This window comes from Neltuma alba, unplaced genomic scaffold (genome assembly GCF_004799145.2).
Source record: "Neltuma alba isolate B1F8T4 unplaced genomic scaffold, ASM479914v2 tig00007991_pilon, whole genome shotgun sequence".
NCBI lineage: Eukaryota > Viridiplantae > Streptophyta > Magnoliopsida > Fabales > Fabaceae > Neltuma > Neltuma alba.
This window is the reverse complement of record NW_021634921.1, coordinates 1-24231: the sequence shown is the minus strand read 5'-3', so window position 1 is coordinate 24231 and position 24231 is coordinate 1. Positions and strand designations below refer to the sequence as shown.

Here is a 24231-nt window from a genome sequence, read left to right as displayed (position 1 = left end):
CACTTTGAATCAAGAGCGGATCTTTATGAGCATTCCTCTGCTGGTGTGCTTGGTCTTCCTGATTGTTAATGCTATGTGATTTCTGAAGAAGGTTCTCTGTCAATGCATGCGCTTGTGGCTGCAGAATATTGGATGGGACTGATTGCTGAATTGCTTGCTGCTGCTGAAGTTGCGAAGAAGGCTGCTGACAATGTAGATTTGTTGCCTTGGTAGATATCGATCCCCTGGGTTCTGCAAACCAGCTGCTAACGATGCTTGGAGATGCTGATTATAATTACCACGTCCTATGCTTAACATAAAAATTAGTTTGACTTTCAATTTGGTTCTAATATAAGACTCCAATCCAATTTGTCTATCATTTTTATCTATTTTTTCTAAAATATTTTTTGTAATAGTTACACATGGTAAATATTTCATCAAATGACACTTAATTAGTAAGGGTATTTTGAGAAAGATAACGCATATTTATTACAAACAACTAACTTAATAAATTTTCTTAATCTAATCAAATTAGTTAACTAGCTTTTATGTTAAGGATCGGAACTAGTATTTCCTAATAAAGCTGATCCAACCCCTGCTGCATCCATGGCAACACGCTACCACTTTGACAGTTTAAAGAGTTGAAATTATATCCTCCAGCTCCCCATTTAAGCCACATCAGCCCATTCGTTGCATCATCTCCGACATCTGCGAAAAAGCAGGTAAAAGTACGAGGCAAAAGTTGATGAAGGAAATTAGTTTTACCCGTGCAATTTATTCAAAAAAAAATTGTCCACAATTGGAACGAATTAAATTTATACAAAAATTGTTCAACCCAAAAACGACTGTCATCTTGTAAGTGATGCAACATTTATTTACCTTTTATTAAAATTAAAATTGTTTATTTTTAGAATGATTTTAACTCTGTAATTATTTTCTCTCCTCTATAAGAGTTATATAACTAATTAAAATAAATTAAGAAAAATAAATAAATTATTTAATTCTAAAAAATGTCTCAAGTTTTTCTAAAAATACATTGTTTAACATTAAATTATATATAAGTTTGTCAATTAGATAAATTAATTTGAAAAAAAATAATAAATATAAGAAATGAAATGGATTAAAACAATACATTTATAATTAAAACTGATTTCCTAACTAGCTTTGATAATTAGTACAAAAGGCGTGTAAGCTTCTTGATGTAAGTATTTGTTGTTATATTCCTACAAAAAATGTTGTAATAATGTTATAGAAAATGAAGAATAATCTCTAATCCATTAGTTTGACTTGATTGTCACATATGCTTTGGGTTCTCATTGTGAAACAGAAAGGAAAGTCAACGGTGGTCGACATCAAAGAATGTTAATCCAACGGTTTAAATGAAGACCGAAACGCTTTGCGGGTTGGAATCCCAGAAGATAGAATGATAATCACAGTATAGTTCTCATGCGTTGTTGAAGTTTCTTCGTTAAATTATCTCTCACTTATCGCATCTCATTATCCTCATCCACCTAAAGAACCAGCTTCAGTTTCAAAAGGTAAAATTGCAGTTGCTACGTTTTTCAAAGATTAAAGTACTTAAATTGGTGTAACAGTGAACCTTTCTTCTTGTCAGTCTTTGTTCTTATCATCAATTCTGGGCTATGAATCTTGGGCATCTGGTAAGTTTTTGCATATAAATACATTAAATTTTTTTTTCCCTAACTATGAACATGTTCTGTTTATGCTCATGCATAATTCAATTATTTTCCTCTCGTTACTGAGGATAAGGAAGTTTGTCGAATGTAAGTTATACACTCTGAACTGAGGGCTTTGTATTGGAGTACCAGAATGAACACCGAGCAGCTCTATTAGACTTAGTGAATTCATTACGGAACCTAGTTTATGTAGTTTATGCCAATACTAAGTGCCAATGGCTATCTTCTAATATGAGGCTTGCGAATAAGGATATCCAGTGCAAAATGCTCATTGGGTCATTTAGCATAAATTGAGAAATGGTCGTGTCCAATTGCGTACACATATGCTTGAAAAATCTTTACTTTATTGTTTAAAAGAAATGGCAGATTTCGGTCTGGAATATCGGACACGCGCAAAATTGCCTGCCCATGTTTTCCTGATCGATGGATTTAACGCTATAGAAGTGATCTTTTGTTCTGGTGAAAGCTTTGATGATGCTAATAGGGACATTTGAAGTAACAGGGAATAAGTTCTGCTCACTATAATTTATATTCTGAAGATGGTTTCCCTTGAACTTGCTATTCATTTGGGATTTTGTAAATCTTAATTTAGACATAAATTATCACCATCAGTTATGGAGGTGTCCCTGGACGTTTTGGGGTCTCTGACCTTTGTTTAGCTGTGCATAATTGGGCATGATTTTGCGGCTGTTTAAATGTTTGATTAGAGATGTTTAACTTGATAATTGTATACATTTAATATCTAGATATGCTCCATGTATCTTATAGGTAGGATCCTCGCCTTTATTATTTGGGCAGGCTGTATTATTGCGGGGCAGAGCTCTACATGTCATATATTAGACGACTGTGTTGATGTAGAATTTTCGAGAGGTCTAATTTATATTGGAAACTCTGCCAAAGTTTTTTTAGGAAGTTAGACTTCTCAATCTATAAAAATTTGTATTTGCAATTGCTCTTTTATGATATCATTGAATTCATAGAGGGGTATATGAACGATCGTATGTGACCTAAGGCTCAATGGATTTGGGGTATCTCCTGTGTCAGGCTAGTCAAACCTGGATTTTTGGGCGTGACAAGTACTCTGATGATTTTGGCATGAGTTTATTTTTTGTTTTTGACTTGAGTTTTGAATGGTAACCTGTCCAGACTTCGGCTTCTGTTATAGTGGCTTTTAACATGAACTTGGTTTGTTTGGACCTGATTTTTGAGTTGTAATCTGTCTGTACCTTCTTTCTGTCACAGTTGTTTTACCTTTAGTTTGTTTTGGTTTTTGACTCAGATTGAGTAGTAATCTGTCCGAATCTTCTATAGTTGTCATGTTGATATGTTGCATGAGTTTAAAATGATTTCTAACTTGTAGTTAAAAATCTGTTCAATTCTCTGTTGTTATTCTAATGGCCTTTAATGTGATTTAATCTTCATTTCTAGAAAGATACAGTTATGTAGAATTTCTTTTAAATCTTGTTTTCTGTCCCATATACTTGCAACATGATTTAGCTTTTTTTTTTTTTTTTTTGGGGCAAATATTGGATACAAATTCTGGGTTAAACTTGCTGCTGTCTAGCTGCTGTGTTAGTGTGAACACACAATTCCTACTTATGTGCGCATCTAGTAATTGTTGTAATTTTGCCATTTGATCTTGATCATCATCTGCCCCCTTGTGGCAAAATATCACAAGGTATTGTCTCATGCTAATAAAAACATTGTCTTTTGTAGGAGAAGGTTGTTTGAAGTGGAAGGCATATATTTTCAACAGAGGTTACTTAAAAATGGAGTTGAGATCATTCGTTTTTCAATCTAACTTAACACCGTTGTTTCCATCATTTACATGCTGTGCTAAGCCTTCTTTCCAGTCCAAAAAGATGGGCCAAAAAGTTTATAAACTAGAGATTAGTAGAAGAATGGGACTTCTAGCAGCTGTGACTTCAGTAGTATTAGCAGGGGAGGGTTATTTTAGCACAAAAATTGCAAATGGATTTGATTTTGGATTTGTGGCCCCTGATCAAACTATTGAAGAAGCAGAAAGTGGGGTCAGAAATCATGCGCAAGCCTTATTACGAGTGAAAGATCTATTGGAGACAGAGTCATGGAAAGAAGCACAAAAAGCATTGCGAAGGAGTTCTGCACTCCTGAAGAAGGATATATATACTATAATCAATAGCAAGCCTGGAAGTGAGAGGCCCCCGCTAAGGAAGCTGTATTCTGGTCTCTTTAATAATGTCAGTAGAGTAAGTACGGTAACAATATCCTGCTTTATACTTCATGGGAGTGGAAGATGCATGTTCTCCATTTTAAATATCTTATTTGCAGCTATTATACCTTTTTCCATTCATTTCCTAGTCCTACAATATTTCTATAATCATATTTGAACGAGTTTAATTCAATTTATACTGCTGCCTCAATTATCAAAAAATCTCGTGGGCTTTGGCAGATTTATTGTGTCCAGCTTCTTATATATGGATGAAATAAATTTTTATCTAACAAGAGAAAATGCAAAGTAAAAGGATAAGAAATCCTTCCATGGAAAAGCAAAAAGGCTAGGTGGCAGAATTATAGCAAATTTTGTCTATCAAGCTCTTAAATTCTTGCAGTCAAATCAAACAGAAGTGACTTTTCAATTAACCATTATTGGTTGATCAAGGAGAAGGCATGTTCATTGAGGTGTAGATGCTTGCTTCCTTTGGGAAACTGAGAAACTACCATCAAGTTGGATTACTAACTTTGCCTGAAGATCTGTACAGACTAATGACTGCTTTTACATAATCAAGCATTTATAGGGTGATTTATTTGAATGTCATGACTCGTGTAACCGAAAATTAGCCTCCTTCTTATTTTGTGTGGCCATATTTGAGGGTACCTTTGTCTCGGTTGTTTTTATGGTAATCCTTTATGTTAAGCTCTGTGTAGGAAATTCTTCCATTTATATCTCAGATAAAGATATGACATTTCTTGTTCAGCTTCTATGTTTTATTCTCGGGTGATTTTGTCTAGTTGGCTGTCTGAAGTGATTGTAGGTAGCCATTGACTGACTTTAATATACATGTCATGAACAATGCAGCTAGATTATGCAGCAAGAGACAAAGACACCCAACAAGTCTGGCAGAGTTACGACAGCATAGTTTTGGCTGTCAGTGACATTCTATCAAGATTATATCCATCGTAGGCTGTCATGAAATCTAATACCTGAGTAAGAATGCTTTTCTCGTGGGAAGTTATTTGTGAATTGAGTGTTCAATGAACTGTGATAACGAAATGAAGAGTAAGTGGCAGAAAAGAGTCAGACACATGTCTAAGTTCGAATTCTAGATAGTATAGATATTATTCTAAGACCCACAGACATGAGTAACATATTGAATACAACATAAGACAATATGCCGAATATAAACTTTCACAATTTTAAACTACATGTATGATAAGGCTCATTCTGTAAGATTAATATTCATGTATCAACTCAGCGTGGAAGATTTATCTTATTTTTATAGATAAGATTATCAATTGGGGGCGTTTGGTATAATCTATTGAAAAACATTCTTTTCAACTGCACTAAAAATGAGAGATACAAAATCTAGTATATTCCTGTTATCATTACATAGCAACAACCGTCTCATATCTGCATTAAAAAAAAAAAAAAAAAGAGGCAATAACCATCTCTTTTCATTATCATTATTATTTTTTAATTAGGGGCACCAAAGACATTTCCAAACTATAAAATCACTTTTTCTTTTTCTTTCTTTCTTCATTCTATATCATTTTTGCATATCAAACAGCCTCTAGTGCTTTGTCACACAATTCAGAGACTTTCAATATATTCACTAATTTAGTTTATACCATAGGCCAAAATGAGTGGCCACACTTTCACACGAACTTTTCCTACTTGTAGAATTGATGTTTCATTGTACTCAAAGATTGAGTAACGGAATGGAGATGTTCCTGAATATGCGATCATCTTCCTGATATACTCGAAATGGAAACTGTAGCATTTGAAGAAGATGTACCATTAGACGTAGAATTGCTTGTTCTAGCCCTGAAATTAGGATCAACATAGACAGGCATGGTGGGTTTCTTCTGCTCCATTAAGCCCTTGGTTTTGAGCATAACAACAATTTCAGACATTGTTGGCCTAGCTCCAGGAGATGCTTGGGTGCAAAGCAATCCAATCTCCATGATTTTCTTTACTTCTTCTGCATCATACTCATTTGGATCTAAGGTTTTGTCCACAAACTCTATGTGCATCCCTCTCTCATACAGTTTCCAAGCCTGCCAAGTGCCAAGTAGGATCAGAGTGATATAGCAAAGAAAATAAGAGTTTCTTGAGGTTTATTAGATGATTGCTATCGTGTACTTTACCAACACCCTAACATCTGGAATAATGTTCTGAAGACAAATATCATTGTTTCAACGATGAGCAGTTCAAAAAATGTTCATTTGTTATGTTACCTACTGAAAATCATTTATACTCCTAAAGCTGCAGATAGAGTTTCTTCGGTAAAAATAACTTTTTTTTATATTAGTTCAGGCAATTTTCTTACTCTTTGAAGGAGAAGCTCGCTTGCATCATCAATCTTCAATTCACCACTCTTTCTTCCACTTATGATTTCTAGAAGTACAACACCATAGCTGTAAGTATCAACCTTCTCTGATAATTGTCCATGCATTGCATATTCAGGTGCTGTGTATCCCCTAACAAAAACATGGCATAATGGATCAAAACTGCACTGTATATGAAAGTGGGATACAAGGGAAGCATATGTGAACACTGATGGAATAAAAATATGTTCATATGCAACTTCAAGTGTCGGATCATAATTTGTGTCATAAATGGGTACAATGTCTTTCTTGAAATGTTTGTGCTTTGTAGAAACAACAAAACACCAATGAAAAGGATCTATAGGTCTGATAACAGTGTTGCATTTTATCAATACATGATTTTTTATAAACTCTTGTTTCCGTGTGTGAATAATAAAAGTGAATAGAATATGATAACTAGCATATGCTTTTACTTACATTGTTCCTGCAAATTTTGTGTTGAGATGAGATTGGTCCTTAGGCAAAAGCCTTGCTAGTCCAAAATCAGCAATTTTAGGTTGGAAATCATCATCCAAGAGAATGTTGGTGGTTTTTATATCTCTATGAATAATACAAACGTGAAATTCCTCATGCAGATAGGCCAAACCTCTTGCTGTGCCCAAAATTATACCATAACGTTGCTTCCAATTGAGGGAACCTTTATTTTTACCTGTTTCCAACACTTCAGAGAGTTAAAAAAAAAAATGGTAATAGAAGAACTAAAGATGATTCTCAATCTATAAAGTAGATTCATTGAAGTTTTGATTTGTTTACCAAATAAGAATTGGCCAACATTGTTGTTTTTCATGTACTCATAAACAAGGAATCTCTCTTGGCCTTTAGTGCAACATCCCAGAAGTCGAACAAGATTCCGATGATGGACATTACTTATCAACTTCACTTCACTCTCAAAATCTTTCTCCATCTGTTTGGATTGGCCCAAAGCTAATTTCTTGACAGCAACTACTTTTCCATTTTTCAGAGTGCCCTATTCAACAAAGATTAGTTATAGACTATAGCACTTGCTTATAAAGAGTACAATAACATAGGCATGAAACATATAACAACTATAAAGTCTAATCTCACCAAGAGGGAGGTTGTGGTCGTAGAACTCCCTCTGTAGGCATGTAATATTACTATAATATAGTGAAACACAGAAGCTCTTTGCATCATGTGTGATAAATATGATTAATAAATCTAGGTGGACTTAATCTACACAAACAAGCTTCTGTTGAGAAACGATATTGAAAATGAATGTTTAGAGAGTTTACCTTGTACACATCACCAAAACCTCCTTCCCCTAGTTTATTTTCTTTATTGAAATTTTTTGTTGCAGACTTTAGATCTTTATACCTATAGTTAACAGGGCCTTTCAACTCAGTTGCTCCCAAAATGTCACCTGAAAAGCAGCAAGGGGTTCATCCTTTTCGTATTAAAACCATAGCATCTCCTCTGGTAAAGAAGGTAAAAATCAAAGCACCAACATATTTCATTCCAACTTGAATAATGAAGACTTTCTATCTTACCTCTAGGAATCCTTTTGGACAATGTTGATCGTCTGTATAAAGCAAATAATGCAAGGAGAATCAAAATGAAAGATGCACCGCCAACAACTCCACCAATAATGGCTTTCTTCTTGCTTGAACCTCCTGCAAGTCACAAGAAGAAAGTTGGCCCCATTTCCAAGTTTTTATTATAAACATATGGAAGTATAGCAAATAGCTCTAAACCTATCTGTGATGCTGACAAACACACACACACACTTTTTAACCCAAGAGAATACAAAGTATGCAATCTATTTGATTTAAAGTTCGTAAATTATAGGCTTACCTTGTTTTAGGAAGTGCTTGATGTTAGTGGTTTGATTATCAGCAAAGAAAGCTGTGGTGGAGTATCTCATAAAACAGCCAGCATCATAAGTCTCAGCATTTGAGTTGGGAAGACAGATCTGGAAATTTTTTAAGCCAGTATTCAAGCAATCCTGGCAACCACTTTGAGTGAGAGTCTCAAGACACTGAGCAATGGCATAAATGCTTGAGCCATTACTATTAGGCACTGGCGTTTTAATGGCTGCATAATAACCAGGTATTCTTGGTGTTGCTATTTGCAGATTTGTCAGCGCTTGTTCCACTGTTGAAGCAAGTTCAGTGGAGTTTCTTACTTTATTCCCACAGACGATGTTGTTGCCAGCGTCTGTGTTCTGGTCAAAGAAGCCACTGCTCTCGTACCTTCATAGTTAAAACACAAGAAAGGGAGTACCAAAAGTTATTCTTTGTAGCTTCATAAAATCCATGCATTGAAAAGATATGGAATTCACGCAAGTTGCTTGTAATTTTGAGAGCATATATGCTTTGAACTTTTCTGAGGTTATCTTAAAAAGAATGTTCTCCTATATGCTCTCTATGCATGTTAGTTTTACGTAATTCACACATTTTAACTTTCTCGTTTTCCCTATGTCCATGAGTGTGCCAATTGGCTAGCTAGAGAAGCACATAGGTTTGATGCTCCTTTTCTTTCTTTTACTACTCCCCCTATTATTTGTAAGGGGCTGATTGACCTCGACAAACAGAATCTTTTTTGTTCTCTGCTTCGTTATCACATTGCATTGCCAAAATCCAAAAAGGGTGTTCTATTGAACCAAGCAGGCCCTAATTAGATCATGATGATGGTACTTATTGGTCGCCATCCAAACAGGGCTCAGATGCTTGCACGTTAGAGTTATGGCACTTGCATAAATTAGATCAATCCCTTTGCATTGCATAATCCATTAAAAAAGGGGAAAGAACCGTGGGGGACGAAAGTAAAAGAAAAATAGGACAAAAAGGTAATATACTATTTTGCAACATATATTTTAAATCTACATAGCATAATGATTTTCTTGCAAGTATATATCACTTAGAATAGAGAATGGCAATACCAATATGCTATCTAACACCTGCATTTCATGCATGTTCGAAGCACGATTATGAGTCAAGGTAAATTTGTCATTTACAATTTGATTTCATATTATCTAGAAAATAAAAAATGTTATACCAGTATCTACCCAATTGTTTTGCATGATCAATGTAATTATTCATGGTTTAATAATAATTAAATACTACTCCGGTATTTAATATAAGACCTTATTTGATTTTTATTTTATCCTAAGTATAAGATTCCAATCTATTTTATCTCTTATATTTATACATTTTTTTCCCAAAGTAATCCTTCTAATAATAATAGTTCTAGCTAATACACTTGATTAGCAAGGATATTTTAGGAAAGACAACACCTATTTAGAACAAATAACTAACTCAACTTACTTCCTTAATTTTTTCAAATTAGTCAACTAGCTCTTCTAATTAGAACTGGAGGTAGTATCTTAAAAACGTAATCTTTTTGGTCTATAATATAATATGTTTTTAAGTAATTCACACCTATTAATAAAAATAGTTAAAAGTATTTAATTTATAATGAAATAAGTCTCAATATTATCCTTATTAACCACATTAGATTTCAATATCATATTAATTTTTTTATCTCTCATTATCCTTAATTAAATATGGGCATATATGGGAAAAAAATATTTAATGCTCATTGAAACTACCAAATCTTCTTATAAAATGGACCAAAAATTCCTTCTGGAAGGCTTCTAATAATATGAACCAAACTATATATTTCTATCACTTAAAAAGAAGACATTGAGATTTGATATACTATTTCCAGTTCTTAATATGAGATTTAGTTTACAATATAATTTGTATTATAAAATAGATCTTATATTTAAGAATAGGGTGTGATATCTTATTATTTGTTTTTAAATTTGATCTTCTCAGTCAATTGATACAATTTAAAGAATTATCAAATATCGAATCAATTATTGGTATATTATGGAGATACACACACATATAGAAAGAGTGGGCGTCGAAATAATAAAATATGCTTTGATTGTCAAAATTGGAACAGATGCACACTCTCAAAATATTTAATGCTTCCAATCTTTGATTGTCAAAAATGGCGACTCCAAGTGGCTCAAACTAATTTGGGAAGTTCTGGTGGTCCTACTTTGGAAGATCCGCTATTCATAATATAAATAAAATATTTATACGTCATCATTATGCATTTTTATTAAAGATAAAAAAACATATAACAAATATAAAAACTTACTTAAGTCCAGTAAACAAACATATATGCGCAATGATTGACTATAATGTACCCTTGTTTGAAAAATAAAATTAATTTATTTCCATTATTTTTCTACTACATGTGGTCGTTAATATAAGATCTCATTTGACTTTTATTTTGGTCCTAAATATAGAACCCCAATTTATTTTATCTCTCATACTTATTTATTTATTTTTAAAATAATTCTTTTAATGATAGTACCTCTAACCAATAAATTTGATTAGCAAAGATATTTTAGGAAAGATAACACTTATTTATTACATATAACTAATTTAACTTAGTTCCTTAATATACTTAAATTAGTCAACTAATTTTTATATTTAGGATTGAAGATAGTATATTATAACTATAAAATGTTAAATCTATGGCCATGAGCATTGAAAAAAAGAAAAAAAAAGAAAGAAAAGTCAAAGTAATGAGCATACCTGAGGAAGCAGCCTTCGTAGATGATGCGGGCACCGGTGACGCCGGTGGAGCAATTGCGGATGTGATCGGCGGCGAAGTCAAAGCACTTGAGGCAGTCGGAGATGGAGAGGTAGTTTCTGCACTGAAAGAGGGCATAAGCCGGGTTGTTTCCTTTCACCGCCTGCGCCGTCGCGAAGTGTTTGCTTTGGTTGCTGATCTGCGTTTTCAGCTCTCGAAACGTCGCGTTTAGGTTCTGGTGGAACACGTTCACATCTGTGACGTTATATTGGCTGCACCCTATCTTCACAAAGTTGGTCTGTGGGTCTGAAACGACGCCGTCCAGACTCCACCATGACCAGATTATGAAGCTCAACCAGAACAAGAAGAAACGTTTCTGTTGCAGGTTTAGCAGCATCATGTCTTTCTTAATTAGTTGCAGAAGAGAGAGAATGAGAGTTAGAGAGAGGAGGGGAAGCAGAAGAAGAAGAAGAATGAATGAATGAATGATGAAGGGGGAGCGAATCTATTGGGTATAAATAGGGACGGTGTTTGAAGTTACTAAGATGGTACAAAATTAGAGGCGGACTAATTAGCGGACTAATTAGAAGCACTGACAAAATTCAATTCAAATACCAGCTCCTTCTGTACGTAATATTAAGAGTTTATTTGACTTTTATTTTAATTTTAAATATAAGACTTTAACTAACCGTATCTCTCGTATTTATACATTTTTTTCTCAATGTAGTATTTGTAATAATAGTAAGTTTAGTCAATATACTTGATTAGCAAGAATATTTTAAAAAAAATAACACATATTTATTACAAATAACAAATTTAACTAATTTTTTTAATATACTTAAATTAGTCAATTACTTCTTATAGAGTATTAAGAACCGGAGGTGATACAATTAAGATAGTTAAATTACTTCCTATCTTAAATAGAAGTTGGTTGAGGAGTTTATCTTGATCTTAAATATAAATCTCAATTCCCTTTACTTTTCAAATTGAAGAATTTTTTTCCAACAGCTTCTCATATTGATGACTTTTTATTTATAAGAATAATTATTAAAAAGAATATCTAACCTAATTACCTTTTCAAACATATGTAAATTAGTTATCAAATTTCCAAACTTTAAAGTAGTTGCTATTAGGATAGAACTTGGATGGTTGATGACTTGCAAGTGCAAGCGGGGTTTCTATTATTATTATATTATTGGCCGCCACTGGGGCTTCTTGGTAATGGTATGAGCATTTTGACGAATTTGATTTTGGAATATGAACACAAAATGATATTTGTGGAATTTATTGATTTAATATAGCAAGAGGCTTAGCTAGTGTCATCGCTTCAACATTATTTCAAAAACCGTGGCCTAAGCCCCCTGACTGAAACCTGCTTTGAAACGCCGGCTCCTTTGAATGTTTTTATTTTCTCACTCTTGAGTCTTCCTTTCTTTTCTTTTCTTTTGGAAAATTTTAAAAAAATAATTTTTAAATTTTGAAATCCCAAATCATGAATTATTACAAAAAATTGTATTGTCATTTGCTTTTTAAATATAGTCAATTGCTATTAAAATGTAGTAAACATGACTGACTTGAAATTTTGAATTCTAAGAGGTATTTTTTTTTGGATTTTCTCCCTTTTTTTCCCTTGAAATTTAATCTAAACAATACATATAATTTTTAGTCAATAACATAAATATCAAGAAAATAACACTCGTCATTAATAACTTGTATCACCATCCTACGCCAAAAAGTCTTTCACAGTTTTGATGTATTTTTTATTTATTATTTTTTTCTAAAAGAAAAGTTAGAAATAGAGACAGAGAATATTGAGTTTTGCGTAAATTTTCTGAATTTGTTGGGTGTAAATATCTCTATGATAAACGTAGTGTGAGACTAAGGGTGTGTTTGGATGAAACCAAACCGTGATTTAGAAAAGTGATTCTGAAGAATAGATTCTGGGAAAAATAGATTCTGTGAAGAATAGATTTTGTAAAAAAGTGATTCTGAGAAGTGAGAGTATTTGGATAGTTGTTATCAGAAGCACTTTTTATATATACAAATTACTAAAAAAAAGACATAAGTTAATATGATAATTGCAGAAAAAATAGATTTTATGATATATTTTAATTTGAAGGAATAAAATTGTTAATAATATGTTTTTTACCAACATAATTAATAATACATAAGATAATATAATTAATAAATAATTAATGTGTATATATATTTATAAAATATAAGATTAAATATATTTATAAAAAAATATATTTATAAAAAAAATAACAAGATACATATCATATAGGCCCTCACACTCTCCCTTCTTTCTCCAAAAGCAAAAAAATTTTGCTTTTTCCAAAACCATGGTTTTGGAGTCAAAACCATGGTTTTGACCCAAAACCATGGTTTTGGTTTTTGGAGGGGGTGTTTGGGTAGATTATTCCCCAAACCATGGTTTGGGATGTCACCCAAACACACCCTGCAATTAAGCGATTTGTAGTATATTGATTTTATATATTCCTCCCCCCTTCGAGTTTCATTTGCAGCTGCCCAAGGGGGAAAAATATTTCTGGCTAATTAAATTATGCATAATTATTTTTGAATCTTGAGTTATATGTAAATAATAATCTCCATAATCTTTAGAGCTAAACAAGGATGTGAAGATCCCATGTTTTGATGATCATAAAACGTTTTGTAGATATGAAAATAATCCTATGATTTTCTTATTTATAAGAGAAAGAGAATGTTTTATTTACAAGTCATATCATTAAAATTTTAATAAGTATACTATTTTATTTTTCGTTTATTATTGTGTAGATTTTTTTAAAAAAATGTACATATTAAATAGGAGTAAAGTTAAAAAGTTATTAAAATTTAAAGTAGAATTAATAAAATTTAACTTGATTTCTATAAAATATGGTGAAAATAACTTATAAATAAAACTAAATGGGTGTATGTTATTGTCTTTGTCAACAAGCGCTTCATTCTCACAAAAATATTGACAATAATCACTCATTTTCATCAACAATTGCGTTGCTTTGTTTTACCAACAACTATTATTACCCGTTTGGGTGATGGAATTAATAGGGATTGGGAATGCAATGGAATGTAAATATGTAATGATTTGTAATGTAATGTAATAATTACAATAAATTTGTTTAGTACAACATTAAGAATAATAGAACTAAATTTATTATTTATATTTAATTAAATATAAAGAAAATTGAAAGGACAAATATACCCATTTTTCCATTGGTTCATTTCATTTTGTGACATACTGAAAAAAAATTGTAAATAAAAAATATATATAATAATAATATTTTATTATTTAAAAAAAAAAAGAGAGATAACTTTCCACCGAATCGGTGGAAAGTTGGAGGCAAAGAAGAATTTGAGGGGGGTGTATTAAATGAAAGAGGAATGTTGAGGGGGAGTGTTAAATGGGTTGGAAAAAAATGGAAGATAATAAATGAAAGAAGAAATTGGATGGAAGAAAAAGAGGAAGAAAGTACGATAGAAGTGGAAATTTGGAAGAGGAGCTGTGGCAAAATAAAACATGGGGGTATTATATATATCATCATCTCCTGGTTATTTCCTTCAAGCAAGAGCAAGAGAGTGTGGGAGAAAAAGAGAGAGTGAGAGAAAAGAAAGAGAGCGAGAGGAAAAAAGAAAAATCAAGAGTGTGGAAGTACATGCTGTCTGAAGGATAGGAGAAGATTTGAGGATTATTTAGGTACACAAATATATTTCTTTTTATCAAATTTTCTTTATGAGTATTTCTTATATATTTATAGCTCTATATTATTAGTATCATTATAATGTTTAGAGAAAATTTTACTATTTGGATATAGAGCAAATACTGAGTTTTGATAATGTATGATCGTATAAATTTAAAGATACATTATTAAGGAATTTTAATCGGTTTATTTTTGTTTAATGATTATTTTGAGAATTTTAAATTAAGATTTTAGTTGAAAAATTTGTTATTTAAAGATATAGAATATTTTTACTGATTAAATTTGAGTTAAATAATTTATTTGAGTTATTTAATATATTATTGAGGTTTTAATCGGTTTAAATATTGAATGAGTTAAGGATATATTTTTGAAATAATTTTTGAAGGCTTGAAAAATTGTAAATTGAGAATTTTGTGAAATTAGATAAAGTTACAGTTTGTTTATAATTTAAAGAAGTTGTTTGGTTTGGAAAAAAAAATTTTTAAATGAGATTATAATAAATAATTGAGAATTTTAATATAAAATATTTAGATTTTGGGTAATAAAAATATATTTACTTAAGTTGTTAACTTTAAATAGCCTTATATGTAAATTATATTTTTCAACATAATATTATATCTATTATAAATGGCTAGATCTGGGAGAGTTAATATATTTATGTAATTTTGGTTTAAAGGGTAGTCTTAAAATTTTAGAGTAGTTTTGGAGTAGTTCTGAGTTTATATTAATAAATATTTATGTGTAATTTTAGAAGACCCTTGAGAATTTTGGAGTAAACTTTGTGTAATTATTTGTAAGTTAAAGAGTACCAGGTAACTCTGAAAATTCTTTCTTGTACATGTGAATTGTGTATGATTATATTGTGGATTTACTAATTTTTATATCATACTGAAAAGTAGTATTATGATTTCAAATAAATGTTTTGATATGTTATTTGATTTTGTTAAGATTTATTGCTATTAATTATGATCAATATTTAAATATATTGATGGCTAAGGAATTGTCATGAGTTGCTATTAAATGGTATATAAGTTTTATTGCTATCTTATCTTTAAAATATTTGAGGACGTATTTATGATGTAACATTATTGGCATCTGACATGTATTGTTGGGCTAAGGATAGGAAGAGATTGCATGGATATAAAATTACCACGTGATATGCCATCACTCGGTGCACAGTGGATGGCACTTGTCAGGGCCCTTTCTTCCATGTTTTCCTTTGGCCGGGAATTCATTGGAGCTGGGAGACATGTGACACCTCCCTATTCACAAAGGAGGGGAGCCATAGTCCGAGTTTGAGCTTTATATCTTTGGCCGGATATATCTCTTGTATCGGTGAGCTTGGAATAATTCAGTAAAATGGATTAGTTCCTATCGGACTATGTGTTAGCATATGACTCCAGTCAGCGGTATAAGGGTGGACGGTAATATAAGGGAGGCAGCATATTGCATTATTTTTGGATATATTAGAAAAATGAAATTGAATTGAATATACCAAATCCGTGATTTTTAATATATTTATATACACACATATAAACAGATTTTTGGTTTATCATATATGATTTGCTTGTATAGGTTAGAATTTCAGTAGTTACTGAGACGTTTGATCTCACCCCTTATATTAACAATTTTTAGGCAAAAGATCTAGTAGGAATCAAGGGAAGGCACTAATGGAGTGAGCCGTGAAGGCTTTTGTACTCCTCAAGCACATGCTATGTTATATTTTTATTTGCCATGACTATAAGACTTTAATAGTTTATTTTGTTGTTATGTTAGAAATATTTTGAAATTATGAGTTGTTTGAAGTATTAGAAATATGTATGGACTTTTAAATTAAATATTTTGTTGAGTATATTGATATAATTATGTGAGGTGTTATACATTCCTTCCTCCCTCATCTTCTTGAACTACTATCTAGGGGTGTTTAACTTGTCTTGTCTCGACTATTACATCTCGATCTTGGTCAATTTAGGATCGGACAGGATGGAACAAAATTTTTTTGAGACGAGTCAACTAAAAGGCAAGACAAGACAAAAACAGTGATCGGGATAAGACGAGACATGGGATGGGGTCATCTTGTCCCATCTCCCCTTGATTTTAAAAAAAATTATTTTTTAATAATTTTTATTAGATTATTGAATCCTTTTTGGGAAAATTCCAAAAAAAAAAAAGACAATTGAATTTTAAAATTCCAAATCAGGAATTACTACAAAAATGGATTGTTATTTACTTTTCGAGTATAGTTATTTTCTTTACGAGTATAGTATCCAATACTGATTGGGAATTTTCAAATCTAATGATCATTTTTTTTGGAGATTTTCCCATCCTTTTTTAAGAATAATTATTTTTTATAGTGATTTTCAGCTCTTAAGTTGCAATGTTATCTCAAAAAAATCTTCTTACTCAATAAAATAATTCATAAAGCTTTTATATAGTGTTTCTTTTATGGTATTTTTTGTACAGTATTATTTTTACACCTTTTTTTACATTATATAATTGGGCTTTCTATATAATATTTTTTTCAGTGTTTTTATCTTTGGAAACCCAACAAAAAATAAATATTACAACATAAGAAAATGACATTGGTTTGTAAAAGAAAGAAATTAAAATAGGACATCTTGTCCCGTGTCCTATCTTGATCTGACAAGATCAAGACAGCCTCGAAATAGAAATCTCGTGAGTAGGCCTATTACTGTTGCAACCCTCACTTCTATTATCATTCCCCCTCATTCATCCTTATTCATACACCCTGCTTTCCTCCTTGTCTTCATCTGAGAGCCCACTAGTGAATAGTTTCTTCTCGGGCATAGAGACCCACAAGTTCCATCTCCGACAGCGCCATCCCAACAGTCAACATAGACTGCATGAGACCTCGCTGATTTGATTTGGATTACAGCATCAAGCAGTCCATCATTCATCCACGAAGTTATCTATCTGAAATAAGGAGCTCAATGAGCAAGACAATGTAATCGAGCAGGTACGATTTATTTGGCATCAATGAGTGGCATCATTATTCTCTTCGATTGAGGTGTGCCCAGTTCATTGGTGAATGAAGGGTTGCCGGTAGAGGAGCGCCACTGGTGTATCGGAAGGTCGCCGATGGAGTGTGGGCAATGGTTAGGGTGGAGGAAGATGATAGAGAAGACAAGGGCAAACATTGTCTATTTTCATATTCCCGCTGTAATCCTTATTCATATGTCCTAGCAGTATAATCCTTTTTATATTATTTGATATAATCAGCATTACAAAATATAATCTTTTTTATATTTCATAAGCCCGACTAAATATGTGAATCAATCATTTGCATCAGGAGAATTACATGTAATTCCTTTTTGTGGAATCAAGCCAAACGGCCCATCAGAGTTTATGAACAGTGAGTCCAGTTTGTCAACACTATTGTGATCACTCGTTTTGACTCATAATTTCCAAACCTGTGATTTTTTTTTTATTTAGGTACTTTACAAAACTATCCAGTTAATCATTTCTACTATTAATATATCTGGAATTTACATTTCTATATCCCAAAAATATTTTTATTTCTTATTTTGCCACTCTGTTCAACTCAACGTATCGACAATTTCTTATATTTATCAACAGGTGAGTCGTTTTTTATGTAATTGTAACAGTTGGTGAATGGATAGATTTTTTAAGTAATGACTATTTTCTTTTGTCCAATGGCCAATAAACGATTTTCTACTATAAATAGGCTTCACTGGATGATTCCAACGACTTTTTAAATTAACTGATTTTCATCAAAGTTGAATCTTGCTATGTCAATATATATAAAATTTCAAAACTGCCTATGTACTTCAATATGTACTCCCTCCCCATGTTTTTTATAAGATCCTAAAATTTGAACTGGTTTAATCCTTTTAATAAGATCCTGTTTGAGGGTGTTTGAACATTAAATGCCTTTTTTTTAAATTCAATTTTGTTTCTAATTAATTTTCTTTTTTTTCGCTTAATTTTTTTCTCATACTACATTTTCTTCTATCATTTATAATATTTCTCTCTCTTATTTGCCGTTTATTAAATAAGGACATATATGCTTGAAAAAAATGTTCAATTTTTACATATTTATTACTTTTAACTGACTTTAACTCTTTTCTTAAACTATATAACTTAGTTAAAATTAAAGGATGTTATAAAAAGAATTGGAGAGAGTATATCATATTTTTACGCATTTTATGTGGACATCTTTTGATCTCTTAGTGATCAATTACTCTCTTTATACCTGAGCTCAGGATTGTCTGTAGTACACATTGTGTAAGGGAAACTCTCAGGAATTTTTTAGGACTGGATCAGTATAACCGTTGTGTGCCATTACTCTCTCTCTCTCTCTTGCTTGAATATCAAAAAAAAAAAAAATTCAATCATGTGTGAGGGAAAATCGTTGTGTTTAAATAAGAAAATCAATTATCAATTAATAAATAGTAAAGTAACAGTATCCGTGCTCATTTTATTTTTAATATAATTTCAAAAGCATGCAAAATTTTAAAAATAGAAAATATTAAAAAAAATCAAATCAACAATAAAAAGGCCCCACTTATTTTATATTGATTCTCTGTAACAAACAAAACATTAGGGAAAAAAATTTGCAAGGAGCACAATTAACATACCAACTTAATAAATGGTCAGTGAACGAAAAAGATTTCCTTGATTATTTGTTCATTTCTTTCCATTTTCGCCAATACAAAATGTTACCCTAATGAGAGATACATTTAATAATCTTGATCTATTTGTAGCCTTTTTATTTGCTCTAATTAAGTGCAATAAATCATTTCAACATGTATACTATATATATATAATTATATATGGCCTAATCAAAGTTTATGTGGACCACTTATTTCAGACTCTAACTACTCAGTTTTGATTGAGTCTGCCACTATAAGAATATTGCCAATTGACACACTCATTAACTGTATATACTTATATATGTGTGTGTGTGTGTACATATCATGACTCATTGAAATGCTGATGATATTTTGTCAAATTAAGAAACAAAATAAGTCCAAAACAGCATAGAATAAATTAGCTGTAAGAATGAGTCAAACTCATATAAATATATATATATATATATATAATATGTATGTATATATATTCTACTCCCCATTTGGCACGCTACAAAATGATTCCCAAATTAAGAAACAAAATAAGTTCTGCTTTTCACACTGTTTACTATGGAAACAAGAATTTGACCTCTATTGTGTTCAATCGTTAAAAAACATAAAATATTCTCAAGATTATTGTTCATATTATATCAAATAAAACAAGTTCAACTAGACATACTAATATTTTTTTAGTTTTTGTAATATATGCGCATTTTTTATTAAAATAGTTGTTTTTTTAAACATAATAATATTTCAATTTAGGAATAAAGCTTTTATAGAACTAACTGGGATTAAATTTTGTAAAAAAATTACTTAAATGCCCTTAATTTGAAATATGAAATATGAAAAAAATTAAATAACCATAATAGTTAGATAAACAACAACTTTAATTTATCAAATAAGAACAATTAAGATAGCAACAACTAATTTCACAAAATAAATTGTTAAATACCAATGACAATGACAATTTAATAAGTAATAATTGTAACTTATTATATGACAACAACAATTAAGACAATGATGATCACTAATTTCAAGAAAATTACATCACTTCACATATAAACTTAACTTAAAAATAACATTCAGGTGCAAATTTGTTATGTAAGTTTTCACTTAAGAACACTAAGTACCTGAAATTTTTTTGAGATGCAAATTTGCTGTGTAAGTTTAAAATTATGATATTTTTTTTAATGTTAACAATATCATTGGTCAATGTCACTAATTAGTTTTTTTACGGTAACGGGCAAAATTGCTACGCTTTAAAATTTTTGAGATGAATTTGCACACAAAAATCTTTTAGGCGCCCAACTGAGTGAAAATTTTTGAACGAATTTGTATCTTAACCTCTCAAAATACCTCTTACTTTATATAGGAATTAAGACATTTTAAATAACCATATGAGATTCTCATATTTTGTTAATTGATGTCTTTCTCTCAAACTTAAATTTAAGACCTTATTTAAAAAAAAAGTTCCAATTTTATAATAACTCAGCCCAGCTGTTGTTTGTTATTATATCACACTATCGCTTGTAAGGTGACTTCCATGATACCTCATAATGTTAGTCTTCTCTTTTTTGCCTTTCAGTCATTGTTGAAAATTTGAAAGTCTTCCAAACCCATCAGGCAAATTGGAAGTTCTGCTTGACTCTAGAAGCAAGCGAACAAGTCAAATGGGCCACACTCACAATTTCAAAGCGCGTGGAGACCGGTTTGGCTTTTCTTAAATTGCTTTGCGATCCTTTTCATATATTAACGTTGCTATTGCACCCTTCAAGAATTTGGAAATGAAATGACGATATTGAAATGTGGAGAAGTGGCTCCATTATCCCTCTGGCTCACTTACCTTATATTGCCTTATTAATTATTTTCTGATAAAAAATTATCATCGTCCTCCTATACTTAATCCTCAGCAATTTATTTATCCACAAAAAATATTTTAAATCAAAATTATCTATGTTTATACATATGTAACTGAAATTTTCCTTTTGTTAAAAAACACAAAAATATACAGTTTCAAACATTATTTTCCTATTCATCTGAGTTGCGTAATATTGTCAAAAATGTTTACTAAACTTAATCATAGTAATTAACTAATTATACATATGTCGAAGGACATGATCATTTTCATTTCATTAATTATTAAAATAATAAAAATCGGAGATTAGAGGGATATCCACTGAGAAAAAAAGAAAATCCAAGTCATATTCCGTTCTGTAGAAAACACAAATAATATTTTATTATGTCTTTTTTTTACCAGCATATTTTATTATTTCTAGTTCTTTGAGGGAAAAAATAAAATTAAATGACGTGTGTGTATATGAATATGTGTGTGTGTTAAGTGGTACTGCTTGTTTTAGGTTTGATGTCTCGTGAGAATTTCTACTCCATTGTTTAATTTTCTTAAAAAGATTAAGAATTTAATTTTATGATGAAGTAAATGCCCCAAAAATTTATAAAGCATAATCGAATTAAACATTTTTATAACTTGATCAAACTCCTTTTACATATATATATATATATATAAATATAACGATATGTATATATGCGTCTTAGGTCTAATTAGGAGTTATTTTTTATAGAATACAATTTATAATGAACCGAATTCAATAATTTTATATGATATAAAAAAAATGTAAGAAGTCAATTTCCGCACATCTTAATAAGACGAAAATAAATCGCATTATTCATGATATATAAGTAATGTGGCTTTCCATTGATTTTATATGTTATATTAACAATTAATATTTATAGTCTATAAATGAGGATATATAATAGATTTATTAGAAAAAATGAAAATAAAAAATGAAAAATTTAGGTCAGTCAAGTCAACCAAGGGAGCTCAAATTATATATAGCTGACCATGAATTTATCCCGGTTCATTTCGGCCGAGCATTTTAGAAAAGTTTAAACTAAAAAATAAATTACTATTAATTAATATCCAAATCCCATGATTAATCACTAATTCCTCTAATTCCTTTAACAAAGCATATAACCCAATTCCCCATTTGGTCCCTCTAGTTTCAAGCACTGTGCCTACTTTTTTGTTGCTCTCTCTCTCACACATCCCTTCTTCTTCCTCCCCCTCTCCTTCTCACAGAGCCAACAATCAGATTGATCGATGCTTCATCCTCCTAATCTCTTTCCTCTCTCATGGACCTTCGTATTCTTCTCATTTGGGATCCTAAGCGGCGTCGTTTCGGATCCACAGACCCATCTTCTGAACAACGAGTGTAATCCGTACTTCATTTCCAACGTATTTCTGGACTCCAATGTCTCCGTCTTCAACCAAAACCTAAACGGAACTCTGCGAGACATCAGAGAGCAGATCAGTGTCCAGAACAAGCACTTCGCCACGGCAAAGCAAAGCAAGGGAGGAAACCCTGTTGCTACGCTTTTTCAATGCAGAAACTATCTCTCCGTCGCCGACTGTGTCGCTTGCTTCAATGCGGCTACCGATCAAATCCGACGATGCCCCCCCGGGACCTCCGGTGCCCATGTCGTCTACGACGGCTGCTTCCTCAGGTATAACTTTTCAGCCACGTTCAAGTTTCACCTTTTTTAGCTCTTTTAGTTTAATTTTTAATTTAATTCTAAATATAAGACTTTAATCTATTTATTATATTTTTTTTACAATATAGTTATTGTAGTAGTTACGTATGTTTGATTTTTAATTTAGTTCTAAATATAAGACTTCAATCTATTTTATCTATTATATTTATTCTTTTTTTACAAGATAGTTATTGTAGTAGTTACGTATGTTTGATTTTTAATTTAGTTCTAAATATAAGACTTCAATCTATTTTATCTATTATATTTATTCTTTTTTTACAAGATAGTTATTGTAGTAGTTGCACATGTTAAATATTCAACCAACTGGTAATTTTAACTAATATATGATTAGCAACAAGTATTTTAGAAAAGACAATACCTAATTATTACAAATAACTAACTTAACAAACTTCCTTAATCCACTCAAATTAGTCAATTTGCTCTTATACCTAGGGCATATTAGGGGTGGAACGTAAAGAACATGGTAACATATTGGTTACGCACAACTTCAATGGCTGGGCTTAGGGATGAATCAATTTACAATTGACAATTATGATAAATTCAAAAGACCGAAGACAGAACATCAATCCTTATCTTATCAAATGAAGTTGACTGCATGGATCATATACCACATATTGTGCCATCTTAAAACGATTTTTTTTTCTTTTTTTAATATATTCTAATTTTTTTCCGTATATGTTTCTTTCTATTGACTACATGCTTATCTCAATAACTACCCCACTTTATGTTCAATAGACAATATATTTTTAGTAAATATAATATTTTATACGCACACGCGCATACACATATATATAAATATATATAACATTTTGAATGTATTCATTTTTTCCAAAAAAGTGGCTTGTCGTTGGTTAATTATATATAGCCCATGACCCCTATAAAAAGAATGTTTCTATGATTTACTCAAACTTAATTTAATATTTTTTTGGTCAAACCAAAGTTTAAGTCTTATTTCTTATCGCTTTCCAAATTTTCGAGTATTTTTCTTTGAAGAATCATAAAAAAAATTGAAAACTACACTATTTTTCCTCATAAGATATCAAAATGTCACTCATTTTTTTAGAATCTAATAGTAAAGGGAAACAAGAAAGAAAAATTGGAAGTAGAAAAAATTAAGAAGCAGTAATGGAGGGAGCTGAGAGGGAGCAGCGCATCCTAAATCCATATAAATTATGCACTAAGCAATAAGTGAGAAGTATTTTTCCATTTCTGTTTTACTCTTATCGAATTTGTATAAAACATAAATCAATCAATTATCAACTAATCTTCCAATTGATAGTGAAAAAGGTGAAGAATTCGTCTTTTTATTAGCTTGATTCGTACATAACAAAATCCAAATACATATACTGAACTTGGAAAAATGATTGAGGATACTTGTTGTGTGTTTTAAGGTTCGATATTAATAGTAATGTCTTTCAAGAAACAACGCAAACTTTCAACATCACGTCATGTGGGAATCAGACTACTGAAGAGAGAAGCCATTACATTTACCTCAGACGCACAAGA

General features: G+C 31.2%; 2 protein-coding genes and 1 long non-coding RNA gene across 10 annotated transcripts; 2 read left to right on the top strand and 1 right to left on the bottom strand.

Moving 5' to 3' along the window:
• Nucleotides 1-1419: 1419 nt before the first annotated feature.
• LOC114753564 (psbQ-like protein 3, chloroplastic) lies at nt 1420-8879 on the top strand. Of its 8 annotated transcripts, XM_028942254.1 has the most exons (7): nt 1420-1517; nt 1595-1640; nt 3393-3904; nt 4735-4863; nt 6193-6295; nt 8115-8239; nt 8353-8879. In XM_028942254.1, exons 3-4 carry the CDS (start codon nt 3446-3448, stop codon nt 4837-4839), a joined length of 564 nt encoding a protein of 187 aa, XP_028798087.1. In that variant the 5' UTR covers nt 1420-1517; nt 1595-1640; nt 3393-3445; the 3' UTR covers nt 4840-4863; nt 6193-6295; nt 8115-8239; nt 8353-8879. The 8 variants fall into 8 exon arrangements, with proteins under 8 accessions (XP_028798087.1, XP_028798088.1, XP_028798086.1 ...); XM_028942255.1 differs by lacking the exon at nt 1595-1640; XM_028942253.1 differs by lacking the exons at nt 1420-1517; nt 1595-1640 and having other exon boundaries at nt 2747-3895.
• LOC114753563 (cold-responsive protein kinase 1-like) lies at nt 5160-11293 on the bottom strand. The gene is made up of 8 exons (XM_028942246.1): nt 10832-11293; nt 8073-8470; nt 7769-7891; nt 7514-7641; nt 7017-7230; nt 6681-6912; nt 6206-6356; nt 5160-5933 (listed from the first exon to the last, which is right to left on the bottom strand). Exons 1-8 carry the CDS (start codon nt 11227-11229, stop codon nt 5619-5621), a joined length of 1959 nt encoding a protein of 652 aa, XP_028798079.1. The 5' UTR covers nt 11230-11293; the 3' UTR covers nt 5160-5618.
• LOC114753566 (uncharacterized) lies at nt 11053-24197 on the top strand. Its single transcript, XR_003741024.1, has 3 exons — nt 11053-11133; nt 22342-22677; nt 24117-24197. It is a non-coding gene; the product is annotated as an uncharacterized LOC114753566 (long non-coding RNA).
• The last annotated feature ends 34 nt before the right edge of the window (nt 24198-24231 follow it).